Source organism: Oratosquilla oratoria, chromosome 11 (assembly GCF_046742065.1).
Source record: "Oratosquilla oratoria isolate Oo_2021 chromosome 11, ASM4674206v1, whole genome shotgun sequence".
Lineage (NCBI taxonomy): Eukaryota > Metazoa > Arthropoda > Malacostraca > Stomatopoda > Squillidae > Oratosquilla > Oratosquilla oratoria.
Window position 1 is genome coordinate 6605523 of NC_134787.1, and position 27660 is coordinate 6633182.

General features: G+C 39.5%; 2 protein-coding genes across 8 annotated transcripts in view; one reads left to right on the top strand and one right to left on the bottom strand.

Annotated features, from left to right (window-relative positions):
* Positions 1-18632, bottom strand: part of LOC143029584 (uncharacterized) — a 41091-nt gene extending 22459 nt beyond the window's left edge. Inside the window, exons 1-5 of one of the 6 annotated variants that reach the window (XM_076192275.1) lie at positions 18086-18139; positions 17084-17131; positions 13540-13599; positions 12147-12337; positions 3619-3731 (exon numbers count right to left, since the gene is read on the bottom strand). In XM_076192275.1, coding sequence (XP_076048390.1) covers positions 3619-3731; positions 12147-12337; positions 13540-13599; positions 17084-17131; positions 18086-18124 — 451 coding nt within the window. In that variant the 5' untranslated portion in view covers positions 18125-18139. Of the gene's footprint in view, positions 1-3618; positions 3732-12146; positions 12338-13539; positions 13600-15991; positions 16069-17083; positions 17132-18085; positions 18146-18220; positions 18430-18608 lie in introns of those variants that run through there. The other 5 variants (XM_076192279.1, XM_076192277.1, XM_076192276.1 and 2 more) reach the window with 5 other exon arrangements.
* Positions 18387-27573, top strand: LOC143029583 (uncharacterized). 2 transcript variants are annotated; one of them, XM_076192273.1, is made up of 5 exons: positions 18387-18520; positions 20576-20680; positions 20787-21726; positions 21937-22063; positions 23412-27573. In XM_076192273.1, the coding sequence occupies exons 2-5, from the start codon at positions 20598-20600 to the stop codon at positions 23825-23827; spliced, it is 1566 nt and encodes a 521-aa protein (XP_076048388.1). In that variant the 5' UTR covers positions 18387-18520; positions 20576-20597; the 3' UTR covers positions 23828-27573. The 2 variants fall into 2 exon arrangements, with proteins under 2 accessions (XP_076048388.1, XP_076048389.1); XM_076192274.1 differs by lacking the exon at positions 18387-18520 and adding an exon at positions 18652-18871.
* The last annotated feature ends 87 nt before the right edge of the window (positions 27574-27660 follow it).

A 27660-nucleotide genomic window follows, 5' to 3' on the forward strand; every position in this document is an offset into this window, starting at 1 on the left:
CTTTCATCAACCCTATCTCCCAACTCCCTTTCCACCCCCATTCTCCTTCTCCCCTCCTCATTTCTCGCTCCATCTAGCCTAGTAACCACTATCATGCTTCTCAGGCATTTCATCTTAAACACATTCAAACTCTTCCTCTCTTATGTTTCATGTTTCTGCCCCATACAGTGCTGTCAGCACAATCACTCCTTCATGCAATCTCCTCTTAGCATCCATTCCCAAATGTCTATATCTCATTACACTTTTTAATCCACCAAGGCATTTACTTGCTTCTCTCAATCTACATTCTACCTCCACCTCCATTCCTCCCCTTCCTGCCACATTTGCACCCAAGTATCTGAAACTATCCACTTCCTCCAGTCTCTCTCCCTTAATACTCACTTCCAGGCTGCTGCCACTTTCTCCCCTTGTACATCTCATCACCTTACTTTTACCCACATTTATCTTCAACTTCCTTCTTTCACACACCTTCCCAAACTCTGTCACTAACTTCATTATTCCCTCCTCTGATCCTACTGTAAGCACAGTAACCTCAGCAAACAACAACTGGCTTATCTCCCACTTTTCTCCATTTTCTTTAACCATCTCCAATCCCTGACCCACTACACTTGCATTTACCTCTTGCACCACCCCATCCATATATAAATTGAACACCCAGGGTGATATAACACATCCCTGATGAAGTCCCACCTTTACCTCAAACCACTCACTCTCTTCATTTCTAATCCTAACACAAACTCTACTGATGATGATATGATATGGTTTAACGTCACAAACTCCCCCCTACTGAAAGGCTAGGACAGTGCCCCTCACAGAGGGCTTTGTAGCATGGAATTTAATGAACTCTACTACTTTCATAAAAACTCTTGATTGCTCTTAAAAGCTTTCTTCTTATCCCATATATCTACAATACCTCCCACACTACCTTCCTGTGTACCCTGTCATAAGCCTTTTCCAAATCCATAAAAGCCCAAAATACATCCTTACCTTTCCCTATAGCTTTCTCACATATTTGTCTTACCACAAAAATCTGATCCTCATAACCCCTACCTGTCCTAAATCCACACTGTTCCTCACCAATTCCTCCCTCTGTTCCTCTCCTAGTCCTATCAATCAAGACCCTACCTTAAGCCTTCCCAACTACACAACTACACTTAACAACCTGCTCCCTCTGAAACTGCTACACTCACAATTGTCCCCATTTCCCTCGTAAAGTGGAACTATGCAGGCACTCCTCCAGTCCTCTGGCACTCTACCCTCTCTTAAACAAACATTAAATAACCTCACCAGCCAGTCCACCATAACTGTACCTCCTTTTTTCAGACAATCTGCATGGCATCCATCTAGCCCAGGTGCCTTACCTGCTTTCATCATCTTAACATCTGCCTTTACTTCATCTTTCCTTATTTCTCCTCTATTTTCCTCACTCATCATGGTCATTTTCTTAATGCTTTCCACTGCAACTACCTTTCCCTCCCTATCCTCCTTCACATTTAGCAACTCCCTAAAATAATCTGCCCACCTTCCTCTCACTGCCTTCTCTTCCATTATCATCTCTCCATCTGCACCTTTTACCTTTTCTTCTTTACTTGATTCACCTCTTCCTCTCTTAATTTCTTTCCAAAACATTTTTTTTTTTTCAAAATTTTCTGTCATACACTTACCCAATTTCACATCTGCTCTCCTCTTTGCCTCCTTTATCTTATGTTTTACTTCTCTTCTCTTTACTTTGTACCTCTCATATGATTCCCTTGTCCTAATTTGTAACCAATCTATAAAAGCTCCCTTCTCTTCTACAACCTTCTTTGCTTCCTCATCCCACCACTCACTACCCTTCCTTCTATTTCTTCCTGTCCTCCTTGTTCCACACACCATCTTTGCACACCTTATGACTCCCTCCTTGAGCCATCCCCATTCCTCCTCCACTCCTAGTTCTATTTTTGGCTACCTCCCTTGTAAGGGGGAAAAAGCCTTTGGTATATGTATGTTTATTGTGTTGCTGGCATGCATGATTATGTGCAATGCAGTCTTCCATAACATATCATATAGTATGGGGTGAACGCCAGCCCTTCTAGTAGCTTTGAAGGGCTGGGTGGTGGCTCCACCAAAGTCTGGTCAAGTAGATGCTGTCCTTTCGGGATTTCAGTTTGTTGATAGAGCAGTGAGTAATATGGCTGTGGATATGCTTCTGGAGGCTGGTGTCTGGTGGTTGTGGAGGAAGAGGAGAGAATATTTGTGTGTGATATAGGTATTTGGGTGTTGTTTTGATGTTTCTTGGCATGTGAAGGTGTTCTGCTATGTAGTGTAGTGGGAGTGCTGTGTTTGTGGAGGTTGCAGAAAGTGTTTGTGTGTCAAGGTGATCCTTGAATTTGAGAAATTTGTTTCATGGTGTAAATGATCTGTTGGTGTTGTATTTGTGCAGCCTGTAACTGTCTTTAATGTGGTGTGGTGTGGTGTGGTAGTGTCTATGTCATTGGATCATCCCCCAACTCCAAGAGCTGAAGTCAAATCAGCCACAGCATGAATTCAAAAGCAAACTAGATGTAGAGAGATACAAAAACGAGTCAACACGAGCAAAGCTCCAGTCCCGTAAAATACAACTCGGTAAACTAGGTAAATACACCCCTGCCACTGGCTCTTACACAGGTGGCACCAATCCCTGGGAGTAGCTTTGGTTACCCAGGCAGATACCTTAATTTGTTCTCATGACTTATTAAAGCCCTCCTATCTTTAATCAAGAGCTCTCTTCTGTCAATGTAATCTATCCCACTGTAGGTGAATGGAAGTGAGGGTGCTAGGATTTCATGATGAACAATAGGGAAATTATTTTCTTTGGTGTCTATTCTGCAAGACTATCATGATTATGCTACTAGGATTGAGTCATAGGTGTTACAATATAAATTGTTAATAGGCAAGGTTGCAAATCAGATGACATCACTGTACATACATACGTATACAAAGGGTTCTTTCCCCCTTACCAGGGAGGTAGCCAAAGTCAAAAGGTATAATTCCACTCCTACCCATTTCATCCCCACCCATTCCATCTCATTCACAACCCATCCCTCCCTCTTATCTAGGCTCCTCTTGGATGATGGTCATCCCCCCTGCACAGCATATCCACAGCGAGTCCCCCTCTCCATCCCTTCATGCAGAAACACTGAAGATGGGGAGAAATCCCTTTGGGCTGCATCAAAATATCATTCACACATAACCACTCCCTAACTAGAGCAGAGAAGAGAAAGAGGTGATCTACTGACTATATTTAGAATCATGAAAGGAATGGAAATCCTTGATAGGAATGATTTACTAAAAAATGACAATGGAAAAACAAAAGATCACGAAAAGAAACTAAAAAAGGATAACTATAGAAGAGATTGGAAAAAAGAATAGCTTCCCACACAGTGCTGGATATATGGAATAACTTAGATAAAGAAACAGTGTGTGCAAATACTATTCAAGATTTTAAGAAAAAACTTGATGCTGAAAGATACAAAGACATGTCACCACGAGCATAGCTCTCTTCCCGTGTAATACAACTAGGTAAATAACACACAACCCCATCCCCTACCCATCAGTGACATCACTGTGCTATTTCTATTTCCAGCTGTATGTACTTACTCTTGGCAGATGGTAGCACTTCATATGACACAAATATATCCCGTGATTGGTTTCTGCATTTTCTATCTTGTTTTACAACACTTTCTGGCTGAAGAGTATCTGTAGACAAAGTGCTGAAAAAAGCATAAAAACATTTAACTACTTTGTATATATTATTATCTAATATATACATTTGGATCTTATTATATGTATTTACTTAAGTGTAGTATACAGGAAAGGAGCAATGCTCATTGGGTCCCCTCTCCTATTCTTTAATTTTCTAACATACCTAGACTCAAATTCATGTATAGTGCCAACTTAATCTATATCTTTGATTTCCAATTATAATATTTAGATTTGAACTCATGTATTGTTTGAGCTTGGGCCATATCACCTTCTAAGCTATTTACAAAGGATTACAAAGGAGAAGCGTACCAGCAGGAGACCTTTTGGTCCTTAACTAAGTCGGATGCAAAAAAAAAATAATAATAAATAAAATAAAATAAATAAATAAAAATAGATATATAAATAAAAATAATAATAATAATAAATAGATAAATAAAAAAATATTGTAATAATATAAATATACATACATATACCAAGGCATTTTCCCCCTTACAAGAGAGGTAGCCAAAAAGGGAAAGGCATAAAATCATTTCCACCCATTCCATCCCTGAATACACTCCACACCCCTCCACCCTCCCTCTTATCTGAGCACCTCCTGGATGACGGGTCATCCCTGCACCCTGTCCACTGCCCTGGGTCAGAAGCAGTGTCGCAAGACACAGCACATCCACAGCAAGGCCGCTTCATTAAATCGGCGACCCCCCCTCTCCATCCCCCCATTGCATAAAAGGAGAGGACGGGGAGAAATTCCTTTGGGCTGCGTCAAATTTTGCTCACACATACTACCTCATCCCCCCATCCCCCCGCCCATTCCACCTCATGCAATCACATCATCCATATACAACCATTCTCCATTCACCCGTCTTCTGTCCTCTCCCGTCCTTCCTCAACAGACATTCCCCTCTTCCCCAAAGCCCCCTTTACCCCATCCATCCACCTCATCCTAGGACGTCCCCTCATGTTCACTACCTCCACATCTGCCTTCCATACCTCTTTTACTAGTCTTTCTTCACTCATTCTTTCCATGTGTCCAAACCATCCTAATACTCTTTCATCAACCCCATCTCCCAACTCCCTTTCCACCCCTGTTCTCCTCCTCACCTCCTCATTTCTCACTCTATCTAGCCTAGTAACCCCCATCATACTTCTCAGACACCTCATCTCAAACACATTCAAACTCCTTCTCTCTTCTTCTCTTATGTTCCATGTTTCTGCCCCATACAGTGCTGTCGGCACAATCACTCCTTCATACAGTCTCCTCTTAGCATCCATTCCCAAATGTCTATTCCTCATTACACTCTTTAATCCACCAAGGCATTTACTTGCTTCTCTCAATCTACATTCTACCTCCACCTTCACTCCACCTTTTCCTGCCACATTTGCACCCAAGTATCTAAAACTATCCACTTCCTCCAGTCGCTCTCCCTTAATGCTCACTTCCAGTCTACTGCCACTTTCACCCCTTGTACATCTCATCACCTTACTTTTACCCACATTTATCTTTAGCTTTCTTCTATCACATACTCTCCCAAACTCTGCCACCAACTTCCTCAATCCCTCCTCCGATCCTGCCACAAGCGCAGTGTCGTCCGCAAACAACAGCTGGCTCACTTCCCACTTTTCTCCATAATTAATAATAATTAATAAAATAAATGCATAGGTATAGTTGAATAATAAACAAAGAGGTAAATAGTAAATAATAAATTGACAGATAAATTATAATAAATGAAAAGCAAGCAAATAATATTAAACAGACAATGAATAACAAATAATATAATATAAATGGCAGGCATTACAGCATCTTGCTTAGGTGTTTATCTAAATGAATTTTGAAGTTTTGAACTGAACTACATTGCACTGCTTCTGCAAGAAGTTTATTTCATTCATTAACTACATGGTTGGTGAAGTTGTTTCTACCCACCTCCAGATTAAATCTATTTCCGGACAGTTTGAGACCATTATTTCTTGTCGGATTTTCATTCAATTGAAAATTTTGTCAATTTTGATGTTGTCTTTAGAATCTTTAGAATCTTAAAGACCTGTATCATGTCACCTCTGGGTCTACACTTTTTTAGGCAAAACAGATTCATATATTTTAGTCGATTTTTGTATGATTTATTTTTTATATTTGGCTCACCACTGTACTTTTTCTAATCTGTCAATCCTGGCTGTTCAATTTATACATGAATAGGGTGGTGTGAGAGGTAAATGCAAGGGTGCTGGGTCAGGGATTGGAGCTGGTTAAAGAAAATGGAGAAAAATGGGAGATAAGCCAGCTGTTGTTTGTGGACGACACTGCACTTGTAGCAAGATCAGAGGAGGGATTGAGGAAGTTAGTGACAGAGCTTGGGAAAGTGTGTGAAAGAAGGAAGTTGAAGATAAATGTGGGTAAAAGTAAGGTGATGAGATGTACTTGGGGAGAAAGTGGCAGTAGACTGGAAGTAAGTATTAAGGGAGAGAGACTGGAGGAAATGGATAGTTTTAGATACTTGGGTGCGAATGTGGCAGGAAAGGGAGAAGTGGAGATGGAGGTAGAATGTAGATTGAGAGAAGTGAGTAAATGCCTTGGTGGATTAAAAAGTGTAATGAGAAATAGGCATTTGGGAATGGATGCTAAGAGGAGATTGTAGGAAGGAGTGATTGTGCCGACAGCACTGTCTGGGGCAGAGACATGGAACATAAGAGAGGAAGAGAGAGGGAGTTTCAATGTGTTTGAGATGAGGTGTCTGAGATGTATGATAGGGGTTACTAAGCTGGATACAATGAGAAATGAGGAGGTGAGGAGGAGAAAGGGGGTGGAAAGGGAGTTGGGAGATAGGGTTGATGAAAGAGTGTTGGGATGGTTTGGCCACATGGAAAGAATGAGTGAAGAAAGACTAGTGAAAGAGGTGTGGAAGGCAGATGTGGAGGGAGTGAACATGAGGGGGTGACCTAGGATGAGATGGATGGATGGGGTAAAGGGGGCTTTGGGAAAGAGGGGAATGTCTGTTGAGGAAGGACGGGAGAAGACAGAAGATAGGTGAATGGAGAATGGTTGTATATTGTATGGATGATGTTGTGATCCATGAGGTGGAATGGGTGGGGGATAGGGGGTGGAGTATGTGTGAGAAAAATTTGATGCAGCCCAAAGGGATTTCTCCCTATCTTCTCCTTTTCTGCATGAGGGGACGGAGAGGGGGGTCACCAATTTAATGAAGTGGCCTTGCTGTGGATGTGTTGTGTCTTGTGACACTGCTTCTGACCCAGGGCAGTGGACAAGATGCAGGGATGACCCGTCATCCAAGGGGTGCCAAGATAAGAAGGAGGGAAGAGGATGGAGGGGAGTGGAGTGTGATAGGGATGGAATGGGTGGGAGTGATTTTTATGCCTTTATTGGGGGGGCTATGTCCCTTATAAGGGGGTAAAAGCCTTTGGTATATGTATGTATGTATAATTGTCATCATTATCATTATTATTACTTTTACACACACACATATTCCAAAGGCCCATTTCCCCCTTTTAAAGGGGTGGCTATATCAAAGCATATACACATCCTACACGCATCCAAAATCCCATTTATCATTCCCATCTTATTTCATAGATGAAAAATCCATCTCCCTCTACACTGCTAATGTCAGGGATAAAGCAATGTTAAATAATTAATATATAAGGTCAAATTTTTATTTATACAATGAATCATCTAAAAAGCTGATGACAGCCATCTTCAATATCCTGGGCCAGGTCTGGGACCTGAGTGGCAGCCTACAGGACTGTGTCCCTGATGGTATGAAAGATGGGTTTCTTTCTAAGAAGTAGGTGTCTCCCTCCTGGAGTCATCAATAGCCAGAGCTGGGTGTGTTACCGCCAGACAGATAGTGCATTACCATCAATGAATTACCAATTTTAATTTCCTTTAGAATGATTTTGATGAAAAAAAAAGAAAAAAAAAGAAAAGGAGAAGTATTTACTTTTTACAAATATTCTTAATAAAATAATACCTAAACTATAACATTAATATTCCCTATTCTAAAACATAAAATAACCAGAGCTGGGCACTTGCGCTACTGCATTAGTAATGCATTACCTGTCCAGTGGTAATGTGCCCAGCTTTGCCAATAGCAACATGTGCCTTACCAGTATAGTGGGGCAGCATAGCTAACCTATTGTGCATTTTTTGATACAAGCACCAAATTTGGCACAAATGTACATTGACACATGGCGAACATTTTCAGATATTGAGCCATTCGGAATTATCTCTTCATGTCCGCCATATTGGAATTCAAAATGGCTGCCATTTGAAATCTACATTTTCGATTATCTTTGGGTCTAATGCTGCTATTGACTCGATTCTGGTGTCTAAATGTATGTTTTGGGGGGCAAGGAATCCAATGGTAACAATCTGCATTGCTGCCATATTGGATTTCAAAATGGCCGCCACTTGAAATCAACATGTGTGATTATCTCTAAGTCATAGTGGTGATGTTTGGTGGTCTCCACATCGAGATGGCGGCACTGAAGACACTTGGGGACTGGCTGAAAGGAAGTGGTTGGGTGCAAGCACTGGTGCAAGCTGAGATTGCGACAGCAGGGACAGCAGACTCATTCTTGCGAGCATCTCATGTCTTGCGCACTAGAAGAGCACATCAAGTGACTGCAGCAGCACTGTACATCTTGCAACACCATGCCTACAACCGCTTCTGTTCGGGAGAAACCAGAGATGCAGAGGACCTTCCCGCGTTTGAAGACTGGTGTCGCCAGAGAAGAGACAACATCCCCCAGTTTTGTTACTGGGCAACTGTGCTGGAACTGGAATTGTTGGTTCAAGTATATGTGCGTTCTCTCAGGCAGGGATCGTTTGTGATGTACCTGGATGCTCTGACAGAGCTGGTCCCCTGGTTTCACGCACTAGATCATACCCACTATGCTAGGTGGATACCAGTGCACCTGAAGGACATGGCCGAGCTAACTACCAAACACCCAAACGTAGCCAGCAAATTCAGCGAAGGTCACTTCACAGTTAAAAAAATGCAGAGGGTGTTTTCTTCAATCCCGCCTGACCATGCACATGAGCAGAATAATGCCTGCATCAAAGGAGATGGTGGCGCAGTTGGGCTTACTGACAACCCTAGTGCCCTTCGTCACTGGATGGTTGCAGGACCAGAAGTTGCTAGGGTGATCGAAGAATTCCAAGACGGGAACCAATACTGTAAACGGCAAACAACAGACACACGCCATCATGATCAGACTCCAAGTGTACAGGCCTCATTTGTGAGAGATGTCCGCTCTCTCGTTGGTGTAATAGAGGAGATGGGGAACCCATTCGAGGAGGAGAGCCAGGATCTAGTCATACTGGATTCAAAGGACATTGCAGGTCCTGATGCTGTGGAGACCGTGATGAATGCCAAGAAGATTGGCCAAGAGCAGTTCGAGGCTTTCACCAGAGTGTCTGTTGGACAGAACAAAGGCAGTGGATGACCCCATACCTCGTAACAAGCTGAAGGTGTTCAGCACTTCAACTCCAAGAAGACAGAGCAAAGGTCAGCAACAGCTCACCTCCGTCAAGAATGACCGTAAACTCTTCGCACGCCTGTACATTGGCTGCCAGACGAGGGATGGAAACCTTGAGGAGTTCTTTCGTCATGAAAACCAGGCATGTCCTCCTGCACTGTCCGATGGTGGAAACCTCTTCACTGGTACCAAGAGTGATCTCATCACATGATTGGAAGAAATCTCCGACGCTAAGACAGAGGCTCCTGTCACTACCTGTTTAGTGCTTGATGGAGCAGCTATTGTCCAGATACTGAAGCCGGCTGCATCAAAGACCTTTGAAGAGTACGCACATCAGATCTTCATTCCATATATATCTACTAAGCTGCAAACAGTGTCACGCCTGGATCTGATCTGGGATACTTACCTTGCTGATTCGCTGAAAGGTAGTACACGTGCAAAGCAGGGACAAGGCGTGCGGAGATGTGTGGTGGCCGCCGCATCCATTCCAGGAAACTGGCAGAACTTCCTACGAGTGGACAGCAACAAGACCGAGCTGTTTAAGTTTCTCTCAACAGCTCTCTTGGAATGGTTTGACCAGGAGGACAAGCAACTCATCATTACTGATGGAGAGGCAGTGCTCAGCAAGCCACTACTACCAGATCTGACTTCACTCGACCCATGCAACCATGAAGAGGCTGACAGTCGGATGTTGCTGCATGCATCTCACGCAGCTAAGCACGGACACCATTCAATAGTCATCCGGACTGTAGACACCGATGTTGTGGTGCTGGCAGTGTCTGTGATACAGGAATTACAACCAGAAGATAAACTATGGCTGGCATTCGGAACAGGCCGAAGTTTCCGATACCTAGCAGCACATGAAATAGCAGCTGGACTGGGACCAGAGAAGGCTCGTGCACTGCCAATGTTCCACGCTCTAACTGGATGCGATACTGTGTCAAGCTTTGCTAGACATGGCAAGAAGACCGCATGGGCAGTCTGGACAGTACTGCCAGAGTTAACTGAGGCGCTGATGCAGCTGTCTTCCGCACCAAGTGACATACCAAATGATGCAATGTGCATCATCGAGAGGTTCGTGATCCTGTTGTATGATCGAACCAGCAAATGCACGGACATTGACAAGGCCAGGAGGAAACTCTTCGCAAGGAAGAACGATGTGCAGTTGATCCCTCCAACGAAGGCAGCTTTAGAGGAACATGTCAAGAGGGCAGTATATCAAGGTGGACATGTGTGGGGTCAGATACTGCTGCCAGCACCAGAACTCCCACCACCAACCAACTGGGGTTGGTCAATGACTGGAGGACAATACACACCATACTGGACCAGGCTACCTGAGGCAGCTGACACCTGCATTGAGCTGGTTTCTTGCAAGTGCCAGAAAGGGTGTGTGAAACACTGCAAGTGCAAGAAGGCTGCCCTTAAGTGCACAGCCCTCTGTGTGTGTGAAGGGGACTGCACATGAAGATGAGTCCACAACATTCATTTACTTGTGGCAGTGCTGAACTGGTTAGCATGACACTGTTTATGTACACATATCTTCAGTACCGATGTATACCTTGCCTCAAATACCAGACCATTGTAGAATGTCAGTGTCAGTGTCTTCACAGACTTTGAATAAAATGTTGTCTTGTCAAAAATACATGATGATGAATATTCATCTCTCATGAATTAAGTGGAGTACTGTAATAAAGTATGTCATTTTGAAAAATGGATACCAGCAAATATTGTCATGTACTATAAAAATATTTGCCCCAGAGGTAATCTCACATGTAGAATTCAAGTGGCGGCCATTTTGAAATCCAATATTTTGGCTAATTTATAAAGATACACAATGCAGATTGTAACCATCGGGTTCCTTTCCTCCCAAAACATACATTTGGACACCAGAATCGAGTCAATAGCAGCATTAGACCCAAAGATAATTGAAAATGTAGATTTCAAACAACGGCTATTATGAAATCCAATATGGCAGCTCATTGGTACAAAATATGCGATGTAGATTGTTACCATTGGATTCCTTGCCCCCCAAAACATACATTTAGACACCAGAATCGAGTCAATAGCAGCATTAGACCCAAAGATAATCAAAAATGTAGATTTCAAATGGCGGCCATTTTGAATTCCAATATGGCAGACATGAAGGGAGAATTCCGAGTGGCTCAATATCTGAAAATGTTTGCCATATATCAATGTACATTTGTGCCAAATTTGATGCTTGTATCACAAAATGCACAATCCTTTTGAATATTCGAGCTAAACCGCCCCACTAGTAGTCATTTGTTGATCTACAACAATTTACTAAAATCATAAGGGATTACCCAGAGTAAATATATGATAATAAGACCTACAACGGACCTTTACAATAAATTCTATTTAACCTCTTCCATTCGATGATGCCTATGTAGGTGCCATGAGGAGTAGGGGTACAGTATATGGGGATGCCAGAGCTGGCATCTTGATTATACAGTGAGTCCTCCTTATACAGTAATTCTTTTTCCGGTAAATTCACAGTTACGGTATTTGGTAATTACTACCCTCGATTCTATTTACAGTAAGAAAAGTTCACAGATATGGTATATGCTTGTGTTTTGGAGGTAAAATTAGATATTTTGAAGAGGAAAGAGCAGGGAGAAGGTACGTCTGCCATAAGTCAAATTTCAATTTGCGGTAAGGTTTTCAGGAACGCATATGTACGGTATAACAAGGACTCACTGTATTCATTCTGCAGTTGTAGCTGAGTGACCCCCGAATTCTGTGAACTGGCTTGATCATGTTTTCTGTGTTTATTATTACTCAGTAAAAGAGAATGTTTAATACAGCTGTGACTTTATATCTTATAACACAAGTATTGTGATGCATCAATCATTGTACATCAGGCATCCAATGCTGTGTGCGAGAATTTGACTTGTATTGATGGGTTGAAACTATATTACCTTTTATCTCCTTCATCTGAAGTTTCTTGGTCACAATTTGTCTGCACAGTATTTGCACCACATTCATTCTCTGGGCTTGCTGGTCCTAGACCAATATTGCCGTCACGAAAAACAAAGTCCTCTAAGCATATAATATCTTCTTCCTCCAAATCATCCACTTGATTGATGATGGCATCTAAACAGCTAAGACTCTGAGGAAAATTACAAAATAAAGATATCAATATATATATATTTCACCCACTTCATTTGACTAATGATAGTCAAGTTACTAATGACTAATCTCATGGTGGTCCTGCAAAATGGCTGCTGGGAGAGAATCATCTTTCCATTACCCATCCTTTAAATCTATCAACACCTTCAACTCTATCTGGAGCCTTGGGGAATTGGCACTCAAGTCTCTGAGCTGGACCCAATATATTTCTATCAGCACATGTACAACCCAGTTCTAAGGAATCAAGGAAACAGCTAGTTGAAGCATTGAGGTTGAAAGTGTAATATATAATATAGGGTCCAGATCTAGAAAAATTGCTATATAATACATCTAAAAATAATGTATCAAAATGGATAATGAAGAATGATTCAACAGTTACTGATAATTTGGAAGGTAAGTAAAACTCAAATTGTTCTAAACTATTGCATCTGAAGCTGGAAATAGTACATTGGTTGTTGACCACAGACTTGAGCAGGATGATGATTATGGAAAATTTATGAGGAACTAGGTAATTTTAAACAAACAAAAGACCTGAATAACAACTATGACTGAGATACTTAGGAGAAATAATGAAGGATATGATTAAGATCAGAAAAGAGAGAATTACTCTATGGGGACTCAAATGTGTAATCTTCTGGTTCCAGAAATTTGGTTGTTGTTTTTTCTTAGTTACTCTGAACTGACCCATGCCCAGGCCAAAAACTGCTAATATGGAAAGAGCTTTGATGCCTTTTATCATTAATCAATCTGTTGACCCAGGCCTCTCTTGCAAGTAACTTATCAGGTAGGTTATGGTAATTGAAAATACTTGAATTTTAATCCTTCAAAAGAAATTGCCTATGCATAGTGTGATCCCTATTTCTTGCATAAAAATAGGATAATAAAAAATTCACTATACTTGAATATGTTCAGTAATAACATGGTAGTAGCTTGGGTCTGCTCTTTTCAGTCTACCTATATCTATGGATAAATAAAGGGAATGCAGTAAATATTATGTTTACAAAAACCATAAAATGTCAACTAAGATCTTTGTGATATCTTTCTTGCCATCTCATCACACAATGAACATTTCCTTCAAATTACTGTTCCCACATGACTCCCAATCTATTATGGAAATCACTCACCCATGTTTCTTATGCCTTTGATATCTTTCATTATTTTCTAATTACCAGAATGACTAACCTCCTCTTCAGGTTCATTCCAACTGCTGCGAACAGCTTCTGGCCCACTAAACCTTTCCATCTGCCAAAATAAATGAATAAATAGATTAATAAATATAAATAATAAAGGATCATGAAAAGAGATATGCAATTACCTATTCAATCACTATTCATTCAAATGAAGGATCAACAGCGGTTACCTATTAGTAGTAATATTATATGTCAGATACAGTATTTGATTGACTCATGTCCCTGCTGTCTGTTTTCAAAACCTACAGTATCAATGATCACCTTTATCTGAAGGCAGAGCTGACACATTGACACCCAGTATCAGGACTAAGCTTTATGAATGATTCTCTCTCTCTCTCTCTCTCTCTTTTTTTTTTAAGCAAAAATGCCCTACTAGTCAGTGATACCCACACTAAAACAATATAAAAATCCAATCATGTGGGCTGCGGTTTCCCATCAGTGAAATTCATAACAGCTGAATGATAATACCTTTGTTCTTCTGCAGTCACTCCTTTAAACTGTTCCCTTGAACCTGTCTTTTACTATTTCCATGACTCTACCTCTTCTGGAGCCCCCTAAGGTGTAGGACAAAGAAGTCTGCCTCTGTGTTTCCCATGTATTTACCTAACTGTAATACAGTGAGTCCTCCTTATACGGTAATTCTTTATCCGGTAAATTCACAGTTACGGTATCTGGTAATTACTACCCTCTCTTCTATTTATGGTAAGAAAAATTCACAGATATGGTATCCGCTCGTGTTTTGAAGAGGAAAGAGCAGGGAGTAGGTACGTCTGCCATATCCTATTATTACATCTTATAATGGGTTTAGTATACAGTAATTTCAATTTGTGGTAAGGTTTTCAAGAATGCATATGTTCCGTATAACGAGGACTTACTGTATACAGGAAAGGAGCAACGTTTGTTGGTACCCATCTCCTACTCTCCGATTTATCATACCTAGCCTCAAATTCATGTACAGTTCCAACTTAATCTATATCCTTGATTTTCAGATATATTTAGTTTTGAATTCATGTATTGTTCAAACTTGGGCTATGTCACTTTCTAAGCTATTCCACATATTTATACATCTATGTGGAAAACTGTATTTCATCACATCTTTAGACATGTGGTCTTTCTCAATATGTTCCCCATGATCTCTAAAAGCCCTCCCATCCTTAATTAAGAGATCTCTTCTGTCAATGCAACCTATCCCCTTTAATGACTTCAATTCTTTTTCTCTTAGATCTTTCAAAAGATGGCAGACCCAGTGCTTTTTGTTTTTCCTCATATGACTTTTCTCCAAGGCTGATGGTTTGGTTGCTGCCCTTGGTATTCTCTCCATCTTGCTTATATCCTTCACTTTGTGTGGGGATCATACCACAGACACATAGTCCAGTCTTGGACAGTTCAGGGTTTCAATATTTTTTTTATAATCTATATCTATATATTTCATTATCATCATCCATATAGTTAAAAGCCAGTATAATCTTCTGCAGTAGTCTGTACATCTCTCCCACAATCCTGCTGATATGTCTGTCAGGTGATAGGTTGTCAACACTTCCAAATGTTTCTCCTCTTTTGCTTATTTAATGGGTTCTCTTTCCAAGGAATAGTATAAATATATATTGAGGTTTGTCCTGGCTTGTGTTGCTCGGTAACTTGGGGACTGGTGTCCATGTTATTTTGGGATGGTTGAAGTCATTAACTATGAGCTTGTGTGTGTTGTTGCTTGTTGCAGCCCATTTGAGAATGTTATGCAGAGTTTCATCCCTTGGGATAGCCAGTGTGGGGGATCCACTTCTGTATAGTACTCCTGAGCAGTTTGTTATTGCTTTGTCTCATAATTTGGACCTACATAGCATCTGTATGTGTGTATTCCATGTCTGGGTATATCTGCTTTGCCCTATGTTTTGTCTTGACCTGTCCCTCTGGTGTGTGGGGCTGTGAGGTCATTGGTGAACAGCTCATATCCCAGTAAAACCATTGTGTTTGGGTCTGGTATCTGGCCTATCTTTGGCTTTATTTCAGTAAGTGCAATAACATCATATGGGTCCTGATTGATAAGTGCTGCAAGTGATTTGTATTTGCTCATAATAGAATTGTCAATTTTGGTATAATAAACTCTCAAATCTTGGTTGTGGGTTGTTTGGGGTGCCTTCAAACATGTAGTGCCATTTTTGTTTTGTTGTTGTTGGTTTATGCCTCTTCCTGGATCTCAACAATCCTTCCTTGCTTTATAACCCACTTTTTTCCTGGGTTCACTTTCCTCTGCTCTTTCAGTTCTGCTCTTAAGTTTTTTTACTCCTCTAGTTGGCTTCTTGTCAGGTCTGGTCTGATATATACATTGCTATATGTCTCATGTGTGCTATCTCTTAGCTGTTTGGCCATGGAGAGAATCAACTTCTTATCTGCCTGAGACTCTAATTCCACCTTCAATAGCCTAGGCTTGCCTTCCACCTGCTTACCTATTCTTGATGCTTTCTGTGTCTTGGTGGATATTTTGAACTCTTCTTTAACCATATCTATAACAAGCTTGGTATCCTAATCAGATGTCTCCTGGGAGGAAGAGGAGGAAAATGGAGGAGGAGGAGAAAGGGGAAGAATGGTAGGAGGAAGAGGAGAAGGGTAGGAAGATGAAGAGGAGGAAGAAGGGTAGGAGGAGCAAGAAGGGTAGGTGGAGGAAGAGGAGGAAGTGGAAAGCTTGTGATAATCAAATTCCACTTTCTCCCCTAAATTTCTTCTAGCGCAGTCAAACCCTGTCTGAGCGATCGAGTGTGAACCTGGCTATTTGGATGTGAATGGTCTTTTGCTGCATTTGCCCATTTTCAGTACTTTGCATTTTTTGGTACTGAAATTCATTTCCCATTCTTGGAAATGTTAAATATCAGCATTTATGTGATACTGGAATTTTACCTAGGTTAGGTTAGGAACTACTAGACAACATAAATATTCATGTTAAATACTACTGTTTGTGTGATGCTGAAATTCTACTGGGACACTGATTCTGGCATTTATCATGGCTAATCTGAAACTATATGTATATAATGGTTGGTTTGCTTTAAGCCTGAGGACCACAATGAAAATAAGCATACATGCTTTTTGTGTTATCCTCGGCAATTTGCAATTATTATTTCGAACTATGTGTTCTTGTCATTATCTGCACTTCATGTATATTGATTCTTTGCCAAATAAAGTCTGTCTGTCTGTCTGTCAGCATTCTTCTATGGTACTGTTTGCCAGTATCACATGTAATTCTTATCTATATCATCTGATAGCTCTTATCATTCTGAATATTTTGAGCCCCATGAATAAGTAAGGCAAATTAATGGTAATATCAGTGGAGCTTTTCTTTTTTTGTGTTTTCTTATGGGGGGCTGCAGTGCTGAGTAGTACACCTGCATATCAAAGAGCTGTTTAAGAGTGAGTAAAGCAGCCTAGGATATGGGGCAATTTCCCCTTTCAGTATTTCACCACATTCATTCACCAACAACAACAAAGAGGACAGTGTCACACACTTGTCCAAGATTATTTTACCCAGGCAGCACAACTCTATTCACCTTCAGGCAACCAGTGTTGTCAGTCATGTGCAGTACCTCCACGTGACACTTCAAGTGATGAGGAAGATAGCAATGAATGGAAAGTGATGGGACAGGTATTATATCTTCATAATCACCAGGTTACACTGGTCTCACTAATTGCCGAACAAACTGAACAAAACCGAGAAAAGCCAAACAAAACAACAAAACCCAAACAAGGACGGGTTTTGCTCAAATGCACACTTCTATATATATATATATATATGGTTGCATTATTTGAACTATTTTCTTTAAAATGTGTGATTTCCATGTAATATGATCAAAGAGAAGTTACGTTTTTATCCTCTGCAAAATTACCGAACACAGCTATGATTCGTCCAGCCCGCCGTCTATGATCACTGGTGGTATGGATCAAACTACACTCCTTTAAGTTTCTTACTGTTGTGTTAAATTACATGAAAATCACACATTTTAAAGAAAAGAGTTTAAATAATTCAACTATATGCAGTCTATTACACTAATAACACAACAGTAAGAAACTTAAAAGAGTGTAGTTTGATCCATACCACCAATGATCATAGACGGCGGGCTGGACGAATCGTAGCTGGGGTCGGTAAAATTGCAGAGGATAAAAACGTAAGTTCTCTTTGGTCATATTACATGGAAATCACACATTTTAAAGAAAATAGTTCAAATAATGCAACCATATATATAGAAGTGTGCATTTGAGCAAAACCCGTCCTTGTTTGGATTTTGTTATTTTGTTCGGCTTTTCTCGGTTTTGTTCGGTTTGTTCGGCAATTAGTGAGACCCGGTTACACCAGGTCGAGTTGGGTTGGGTTGGGTTAGGTTAGGTGTGTGCTTTTCTCCACTACATCATTCAAAATAAAAATAAAAATAAATAAATTATTCACGGGGTTCAAAATACTCAAAATGATAATCTTAATAGCTATCTAATGATATAAATAAGAATTGCATCTGTGAGATCGGCATAGAACTCTAGACGTACCAATTAACACTTACTACGTCTATTGTCATCTCATGGTACTCTGTCTTGGCCATTTAGAAACAAAATACAATAAAAATGGTGACACGTTTAAAAATTGTATTATTATTTATTGTGTGATCACATACACGTCGATTAACTTATTCCACTACCTTTTCCGGGATCTGACTTGACATTTAAATGTTAATCCATGAGTTTAGACGAGTAAGGGTTAGTGTCATGCACTTTTGCCAGTGCATTCATTATTCATATCACATGACAATTTCGCAAATTCTGTAGCGCGTTTGAAACTAGCTATCATGTTTATATTTCCCTACGTAAGCACGTAAACAATAGGTAAACTTCGTGATTGCACTGGTGATCCCTTCGTAACCCGAAAAATGTAAACAACATTCCAATGTAGAAACGTTGAGCGGAGTTTGAAACAGTTAGAGTAGCGGCGGCATAGTCAAGTAAGTGTAGGTTTGATTTGATTTTATTCGGATTCAATCATATATACAATAAGATACAATACATGTAAGACTCATATTATAATTATACATAGTAAATACAATTGTATATATAATCCGAGGATGGCACAGAAAGTCTAGACTTATTTCCACTGTCACTGTGGTCCTCACAAAAAATGGCATATTATAACTAGGAAAAGATTGTCATAATACAAGCTACGTTGACTAGAAAAAAAACGTCCAAATCAACTAAACAGTGCGCGTGGCTAAATTGGCCAATTTTCGATGCAAAAAAATCTCACGTGACAACCAAAAATGCAGGGAACATTATATTATTTACTATCTTGTAAATAGGTAAATATAAATATGCTTGCCAATCCCACATATACAATACTTATATATCATTGGATAGCTCTTATAATTCTGAGTATTTGAACCCCATAAATAAGTCATGTAAATTTACTGTAACATCATTAACCATTTTATAAAACTAAGTAGTATTTTTGGTGGGAACGGGCGCAGAGTAGCACACGCACTTAACCGAAACCTAATCTAACCTAACCGTAACTGGTTATAATTATGAAGATGTTTTGGTCAATTTATGGATCCAGCCAACTATACAACTTGATATGTGGCTCGTGTGGGAACGCGTGGGCAAAACATACGCTCGCGCTTATGTATGTTAATATCTTGTACCAATTCAGAGTTATTTTGGTAACGGACGTTAATGGATATAATAATCTCCCACCCCAAGAACCCAATGTTTAGGAGAAACACATGAGTAACCTAAGGAAGACGTTAGTTGGGTAAAAGTAGTTAATGTAGCTATTCGTTGTAAGCGTAATTCAATAACAATAACAAATATGGCTGATTGTGAGTTCACCCCCGCAATCCCTGCATAGTAGGTGGAATTTGTGTATTTTGTATTTGATATTATGCATTAATTTTTTTGTTACACGTCTTCTGCAATAGTCATTACTCCATGTGTACATTCCCCCCACCCAAAAACCCCGGTTTCCCACATTTCACCCCCAGATCGTTCAGGAGGAGAGGTAGGCCAAAGTGCATTACTTTAACAATTAATATCTATAAAACTACGCAATTCCGAAGGAAAAGAAGTACACCATCGTTTATATCACAACATTTATCACTAGGAACACATGAGCCAGATATCAAGTTACACGGTTGGCTGACTCCATAAATTGTCCGATGTTTCCCAGCCTATTTGTGAACAAACACTTTACTTGTCTCATTGCCTTTTATTTGTCGTTGGCTTCCTAATTGTTTGAAGCACAGAGGGAAGGTAATGCAAGTGGCTAACAATGCTGGTCATCCTGTGTGGGTTAGAGCTGTGCTTCCTGGATAAAGAAAGCGTGGACAAATGTTTCCTCTCAGTGGTCATTTATGAATACATATAGATAATGAATGTAAATTATGAATTATAAATATAATTGATATATGAATATAATAAGGATATTAGATATAATATGAATATTATAAATATAATGAATATATAGAATAAGTATAGAAGTATGAGTGGAGAATGGTTGTGTATGACGAGAAACTTGCAGCCCCATAGTAGGCAGCAACAGTTCTAGAGCTCTCCCATAGGGTTCTGTGAGAAGAAACATTGGACTTTTGCCTTTGTTGTATCATTGTGAGAGTTTTTGTACCACCAGCTTGTATGGGGATTATGGGAATGGTTGCTGGTTGTCAGCTCTCTTTGTGTGAAAATTAGAAATCTTGGACCTGGTCTGGAGATTTTGCCATCCCAACGGGGCAGTACTTACATGTGGAGGAGAGGGTGTTTATTTGATTTGAAGACCATTGGCAGGAGATTTTATTTTATTTATTTATTTTTTCTCTCTCTCTCTTTTTTTTTTTTTTTTTTTCTCCTTCTTCTTCTTCTTCCTCCAACATCTGTCTTACCAGACTACAAGTACTGAATGAATATGTTAGATATAATGATGTTCAATCTCTTTAGTTGACATGCTATTTTCAGAATAATTTTTTTTACTTTAAGAACATGATTAACACTATAAATTTTCTTTTTCACAGAATAAGATTATCATATATAGTCATGAGACCAAGAAGTTCAAGAGTAGAAACAGTTCCAGTTGCTCCCATGAAGAAAATTACCATATTTGGTCCTGTCATGCCAACGTAAGATAACTTCATGTGAATGTAATTGGAGTAGTATGTCGACTTCTCTCTATGCTTTTAATGGACATTTTAAATTGATTTTGTATTTTTTCTTTTCTACTTCCAGAAAAGGTGAGAGACTGAAAGCAGTCCAATCAAACCTCTCATCTGGATCCAAACCAGTTCTTCCTTGGAATTCTGGTCCTGGACTGAAAAATATGAGAAATGCTGTAAGTGGTGATCCTGAAAAGCCAAAGAAAGAAAGGCCTCACAGCAAAACCAAAGCAAGTGGATATCAAAAGAAAACAAGGCTCAATTGTAACCACCTTGATTCATCTTTTGTAAGGAAAGAACCTTATTACTTAAGAGAAATAACAGAAAATGCAGATTTCAGGTCTTCCCATGTTATACCCTCAGTGATTCGAGAGCCCAGGGGTGCAGTTGATGGTAGAAAGATATATGAAATAACTGAGGACGACAAAAGGGATGTCAAGAGGGATCATGAGTGGAGACCCACTGAAAAAGTACAAAGAAGAGTAAGAAGTTTTGAGGATCTTTGTGGGACTACTTTTGATGACCCTTCTGAAAATATCGAAAATTCTGAAAAATTCAAGAAAACTGTGACCTTTGCTACTGATACAGAAAAATTTGATGAGAAAATACCATCAAACAAAGAACACTTTAATAGTAACACCAGTGATGAGAGAGACTGTGATAATTGGGCTAAAACTTCTTTTCCCAAAGACATTACATTGCCACCATATTTGTCAAGTAATGTATATAGTAGCCCAGAAAGCTTTACATCCAGATTAGGTTCAGACAGTATGAGAAGTGATAAAGATGCAGGGTTAGATTATTGTCCATTTTGTGAACAGGATGGAAACAACACACACTATGATAACTTCTTTTCATATCTATACGATTGTCCCTTGTGTGATGAAAGATCAAGGGCGATGGATTTCAGATATGATAAAGACAGAGAATCATTATTCCAAAGAGATGACTTCTATACAAAAGACTCTAGTGCAAGAAGTTCCCATAACTATAAAAAAAAGAACAGGGAAAGGGTATGTATAATATTGTTTTTACATTGTACTCTGAAATTATAGTTGTACCCTACTGAGATTGGAGTGGTGTTGAAGACTGGATTATTTCTTAATGATAGTCCAGGGATTGCTGAATGATTATTTTGGATAGTTATGTTATTTAAATTGTAAATAATCTTGAAAAGCAGTCATCTTTTTTAAGTTACTTGCAGTATTTTCATGATGTTTCAGGGAAGGAAATTCGCAACAGGAAACAAAAATTCATGGTCTGACAATGACCTTGATTGTGTACAGCATTTCAGGGAGAAGAATGGACATAATGGATCACTGCACAGCTGTTCCAGCTCCAAGCCATATTGTAATTAGATTCTTTATTTGGTTTGATAGTTTTTCTGCATTTATGTTATTAGTGTAAATGCAGCAGTTTGCAAGAAAAGGGCTTTATCTTTACAGTTCATGGCAAAATATGAAATATTGAGACCCTATATTATATTCTAAAATATAGAGTGCATCGAACTTGGAAGTAGAACTAATTACTGTAGATGTAAATTAAGGATCCAGTGATGGGTACCTGCTGGTGTCAGCCCTGCAAGACAGATATTGTAAAGAATTATCTATTGTCCTCAAATCTCATAATAATTCTCACCTCCATCTAGAGGTGCAGCTCTGAGAAATTGTGTCACTACATCTTTAGAATGAGCCCAAGATATCTATCAACTTTGACCATATATCCAAAACATTTTCTCACAAGAGCTAATAATCAAACCGTTTCCCTTTTCTTCCTCCTCCTCCTCCTCCTTCCTTTCCTCCTCTTTGAAGTTTAGGCTTTCCTTACCTACTATGGTTTCCATTTTGAAGTCTTGCTGCCCAGCCAGTTTAATCTATTCAAGAATAGGGAGACAGGATCTCAATCAAGAATCAAAACCAGGCTGAAAGGAAACCAACTCCTACCTCACCGCCTTCAAGTGGTGCCCTTGAGTTAAACTGATATCCAGGAGTTGATGCAAGGAGTGAGATGTGACTGAGACTGACAGAATATTCAGTCACCATCAATCTTCTGTCGCACTAACAATAGTCAGCATTATTGATAATGGTAACCAGAAGAGTAGGAAGAGTTTTGGATGTACATGTTCTCAGGAGAGAGAGTAGGGATATATCAGATCATTTTTTGTTGGAAGATAAGTTGAGAGTGGAGGATAGATGGAGAAAGAGGAAAAGGACAGAATGTAGGTAGGTGCATAGAGTAAACTGTTTAAATGAGAAAGAAAAGGAGAAGGAATGCACAAAGCTGAAAAAAGAATGGGAGGGAGTGAAGGATAGAGTAGAACTAGGAGTGGAGGAGGAATGGGGATGTTTCAAGGACGGAATCACAAGGTGTGCAAAGATGGTGTGTGGGCTTTAATGGACAATATAGTGGTAAACAGGAGAAGAGTAGGAAGAGTTGGATGTACACGTTTCATCCTTTAGAGATTTAGGGTCAATGTGGTGGCTGTTACCAGTTACCATGGAGCTGTGGGTCTCCTGCAAGAGAGTCCTGGGACAATGGATTGATTTATAAGTAAATATAGTGCAGGTGTCCAGCATTTTTCAGACATGTAGGATGTGAGGCTGTGGACTTACAGTCACTTAAACTTGAAGTAACAATTATTGTTGTAGTAAAGAAATTCTTTGTGGAAATGTCATGTTAAGAGGATTTTATATTCCAGGTGTTCATCATTATACTCAAAATGATCGTCTGTTTTTGGAGCCAAGTAATACAAGAGAAGGAAAAAGTGTCTGCTCAGAATGTGGTACACCACAATATTTGAATGAAAATAACAAGGATCCTTACATGTACCACATTACCCTCCAGGATTTAAAAAAGAAAAAGGATTTCCAAAGATCTGAAAACAGTGATGAAAGAAGGAATTTTAGTGAAGTTCATCTGCCAAATAGGCAGAAAATAGATGATACTTCCAAACATATTTTTGCCAAAGTAAAAGGACATGTAGGACATATATTAGAAAAAGATTTCCATTACTCATGCAGATCAGATGAAGCAGATGAATTACGAAATAGAACACTGGCTTTCCACAAGAGATGCCCAAGTAGTTCAATGGCATTTGTAGATCACATACAGTAGTGATTGAATATGGATTAGAAATTGTTCCTATGGTGAAGATGATTTTTAGACAAAAGCTCTTTAGTGTTCTTAATGTCGTAATAATACTCGCATCATAAAATATAGTCACCGCTTATATCGATCGTTCTCTCTTTCACCCGCGAATTTTGAAAACCACAGAGAATGGGATTCAGGGCACATTTGGGAGAATGTAAAAACACGGGCGACTACAATGAATATAATCAAGACGCCGATATGGCAGCGTCGCAAATCCACTTGCTCCTCATGACGCCTATGTGTGCGGCACCGTATGGAAGGGGTTAAGGATTTTAAGGACACTTATGATAAACATATATTTTGTAAAAGTGATGTGAGTATTTATAAATTCCTATTTAATGTACATATATTTTTTTTAACTAATTTGTTTAGAATGGCTTGTCTGTGCACTTTTTCACTACTTTGTTAAATAGGGTTTTGTCCTGCTGTCCAGATAATCGGTAACAAAAATAATTTAAATCTAAACTTTATAGATTAAGTACAGTCTGGGGCTTTCTCACATGGCAACTCAAACACCTTAATCTGAGCAAGATTTCCAGTTTCATCATTATCCCCTTCAACATCTTCCTCACCTAATACATTTCTGATTTGGGTGGGAGTCTCCATAGGGACTTGAATTTTCTTGAGCATTACTTACATCATAATAAATCAAGTCATGAAGTTTCTGAACAGGTCTACATTTACACATCTTACCATACAATCCCTACAAGGAAATAAGTCAGTAATTAAACCCAAAAGCCAACATTTTCTTGGAACATTATCTCCTCTTATTAATACAACAGAACCTTTCTTCAGATTACATACATACATATACCAAAGGCTTTTTCCCCCTTACACAGGGGGGGGTAGCCAAAAAGAAAAAGGCATAGAAATCACTCCCACCCATTTCATTTCCCATATATTCCACTCTTTAAATAATTGTCACACTACATTTTCCAAAAATTTCTCAAGTAGTCATTATAACTACTATTTACATATTTGTCTGAATCATTAGGATGAAATCCTACAACTCAACCAATCAGATAATGTGAAGGTGTCAAAGGGTTAATCACATCAGGTTCTTCATTTACATATGTCAAAGGTCTGGAATTAATGCATGCTTCTACTTCAACTAAAGTTGTTTAAAGTTTACATTTAGTCAGGCATTTTGTGCCAAGAGATGTCTTAAGAGCAGATTTTGCCAACCATACAAGTTGCTCCCACCATGGGGATCTGGGAGCAATAAATTTCTACTTAGGAATCAACACATGAGAATAATTCTGAAGCTTATTTCCAACACTTGTAAATATTTTTCCACTCTCTAAGTACATCACAGATGGGAGACCTCTCCTGGCAGTAAATCTACAATCAGGTACTGAAAGGGAGTCTGTTGACTCCAAGTGAACAGATCTTGTGACAGCACATGCCTATAATATAAACTGCAAGATCAAATACAAACAATGGACCAGCATTATCTAAACTAGTTATGTCAAAGGGGAACATAATTCTGGCAATCGAGCTGCTGGCTGGTTACATGCCATAGAATAGAATTTTTTATGAGTAATGCTTTCTTTACATACTCCCTTGGCCAGTCATCTTAATCCAATAATCCAGTTAGAATTTCTAATGGTTGACATAAGAATATGGAAGTGAGCTAAAAGTTTTGCCACATGTCAATTTGGAATTCTTTTGGGGTGTTTACAGTCAACACAAGTCAGAATATTTCAGTCTACCATTGACTCTTAATAATCCTTTCAGATCTAGAAAAAGATCAAGTTTTCTCAATGAAGAACTTATAGGGAGAATTTTGTCTTCTTTTACTTAGCTTATCATAATTGAAGGGACCAGAAAGTTTAGTAGACTTAGGTTTATTGTTGATGACAGAGTTTGGGGAGTGTGTGATAGAAGAAAGCTGAAGATAAATGTGGGTAAAAGTAAGGTGATGCGATGTACAAGGGGTGAAAGTGGCAGTAGACTGGAAGTGAGCATTAAGGGAGAGCGACTGGAGGAAGTGGATAGTTTTAGATACTTGGGTGCAAATATGGCAGGAAAAGGTGGAGTGAAGGTGGAGGTAGAATGTAGATTGAGAGAAGCGAGTAAATGCCTTGGTGGATTAATAAGTGTAATGAGGAACAGGCATTTGGGAATGGATGCTAAGAGGAGACTGTATGAAGGAGTGATTGTGCCAACAGCACTGTATGGGGCAGAAACATGGAACATAAGAGAGAAAGAGTTTGAATGTGTTTGAGATGAGGTGTCTGAGAAGTATGATGGGGGTTACTAGGCTAGATAGAGTGAGAAATGAGGAGAACAGGGGTGGAAAGGGAGTTGGGAGATAGGGTTGATGAAAGAGTATTAGGATGGTTTGGACACATGGAAAGAATGAGTGAAGAAAGACTAGTAAAAGAGGTATGGAAGGCAGATGTGGAGGGAGTGAACATGAAGGGATGTCCTAGGATTAGGTGGATGGATGGGGTGAAGGGGGCTTTGGGGAAGAGGGGAATGTCTGTTGAGGAAGGACGGGAGAGGACAGAAGACAGGGGCGGATAGAGAATGGTTGTGTATGGATGATGTTGTGATGCATGGGGTGGAATGGATGTGGGCTGAGGTAGTATGTGTGAGCAAAATTTGACGCAGCCCGAAGAGATTTCTCCCAGTCTTCTCCTTTTATGCAATGGGGGGACAGAGAGGGGGGGGGGGTCGCTGATTTAATGAAGCAGCCTTGCTGTGGATGTGCTGTGTCTTGCGACACTGCTTCTGACCCAGGGCAGTGGACAAGGTGCAGGGATGACCCATCATCCAGGAGGTGCTAAGATAAGGGGAGGGTGGAGGGGTGTTGAGTGTGTTCAGGGATGGAATGGGTGGGAATGATTTTATGCCTTTTCCTTTTTGGCTACCTCCCTTGTAAGGGGAAAAAACCTTGGTATATGTATGTATGAGAAATCTTAAAACCCTATCATATACTAAGGGCTTTTTCCCCCTTACAAGGGAGGTAGCCAAGTCAAAAGGCAAGTATCCACTCCCATCCACCACCCTTTCTTCCGTCTCATCTAAGCTCCCGTAAACCTAAGTAGACTTGGGTTTATAGTCACTGAGAAATCTTAAAACCCAGGCAACAGTATCCCTTGGTGAAATCACTCCATTAATTAAAATCAAGTATGGATATAGCTTCAGTAAAAGCCAACACTCGTCATCCTTTATATTCTTCGCTGGGAAAAAATTACTTGTTTCATTCTCAATACCATTGCATCAATTAAGTGAGGAATTAGATGACCATTTACGACCAAATAATCTAACATTAAAAATTTAAGATTTTCTTTTAGTATAAAGGAATTAATTTCTGTTGTTCAAATTAAGGTCTTTATATGAAAACACATCTTCAGAAGAATTCCAATACATTCCAACAGTTTTGTTACACTTGTTCCAGGTTCAAGTACTGATTATATTGATTAAGAAGTCATTGTTAGTATTACTTCAATAAAATCATGCCAGCATCTAGTAACACACTGAAGTTCACTAAACATGTAACTGGCTTCTTCAACTGTATCTGCTCCAAAGAGCCAATCATCAGCACAAATTCTCTTTTTTAAGCTCCTGTTCTGTAAAAGAATTACCCTAAAAACTTAAATGATGTTTAATAGTGGCATTCAGTTATAATGGACAGTAGGTACTACCAAAAGGCACTCTTGCAAACCTCGTTACACATACCATATAGCCACATTACCAAATAACCAGTGCACATCTTGATCAGGATGTTGCTGTTAAGTGATAGATAAAATAATTTAGATAATAATTTAATTTAAATTTTATGAAAATAT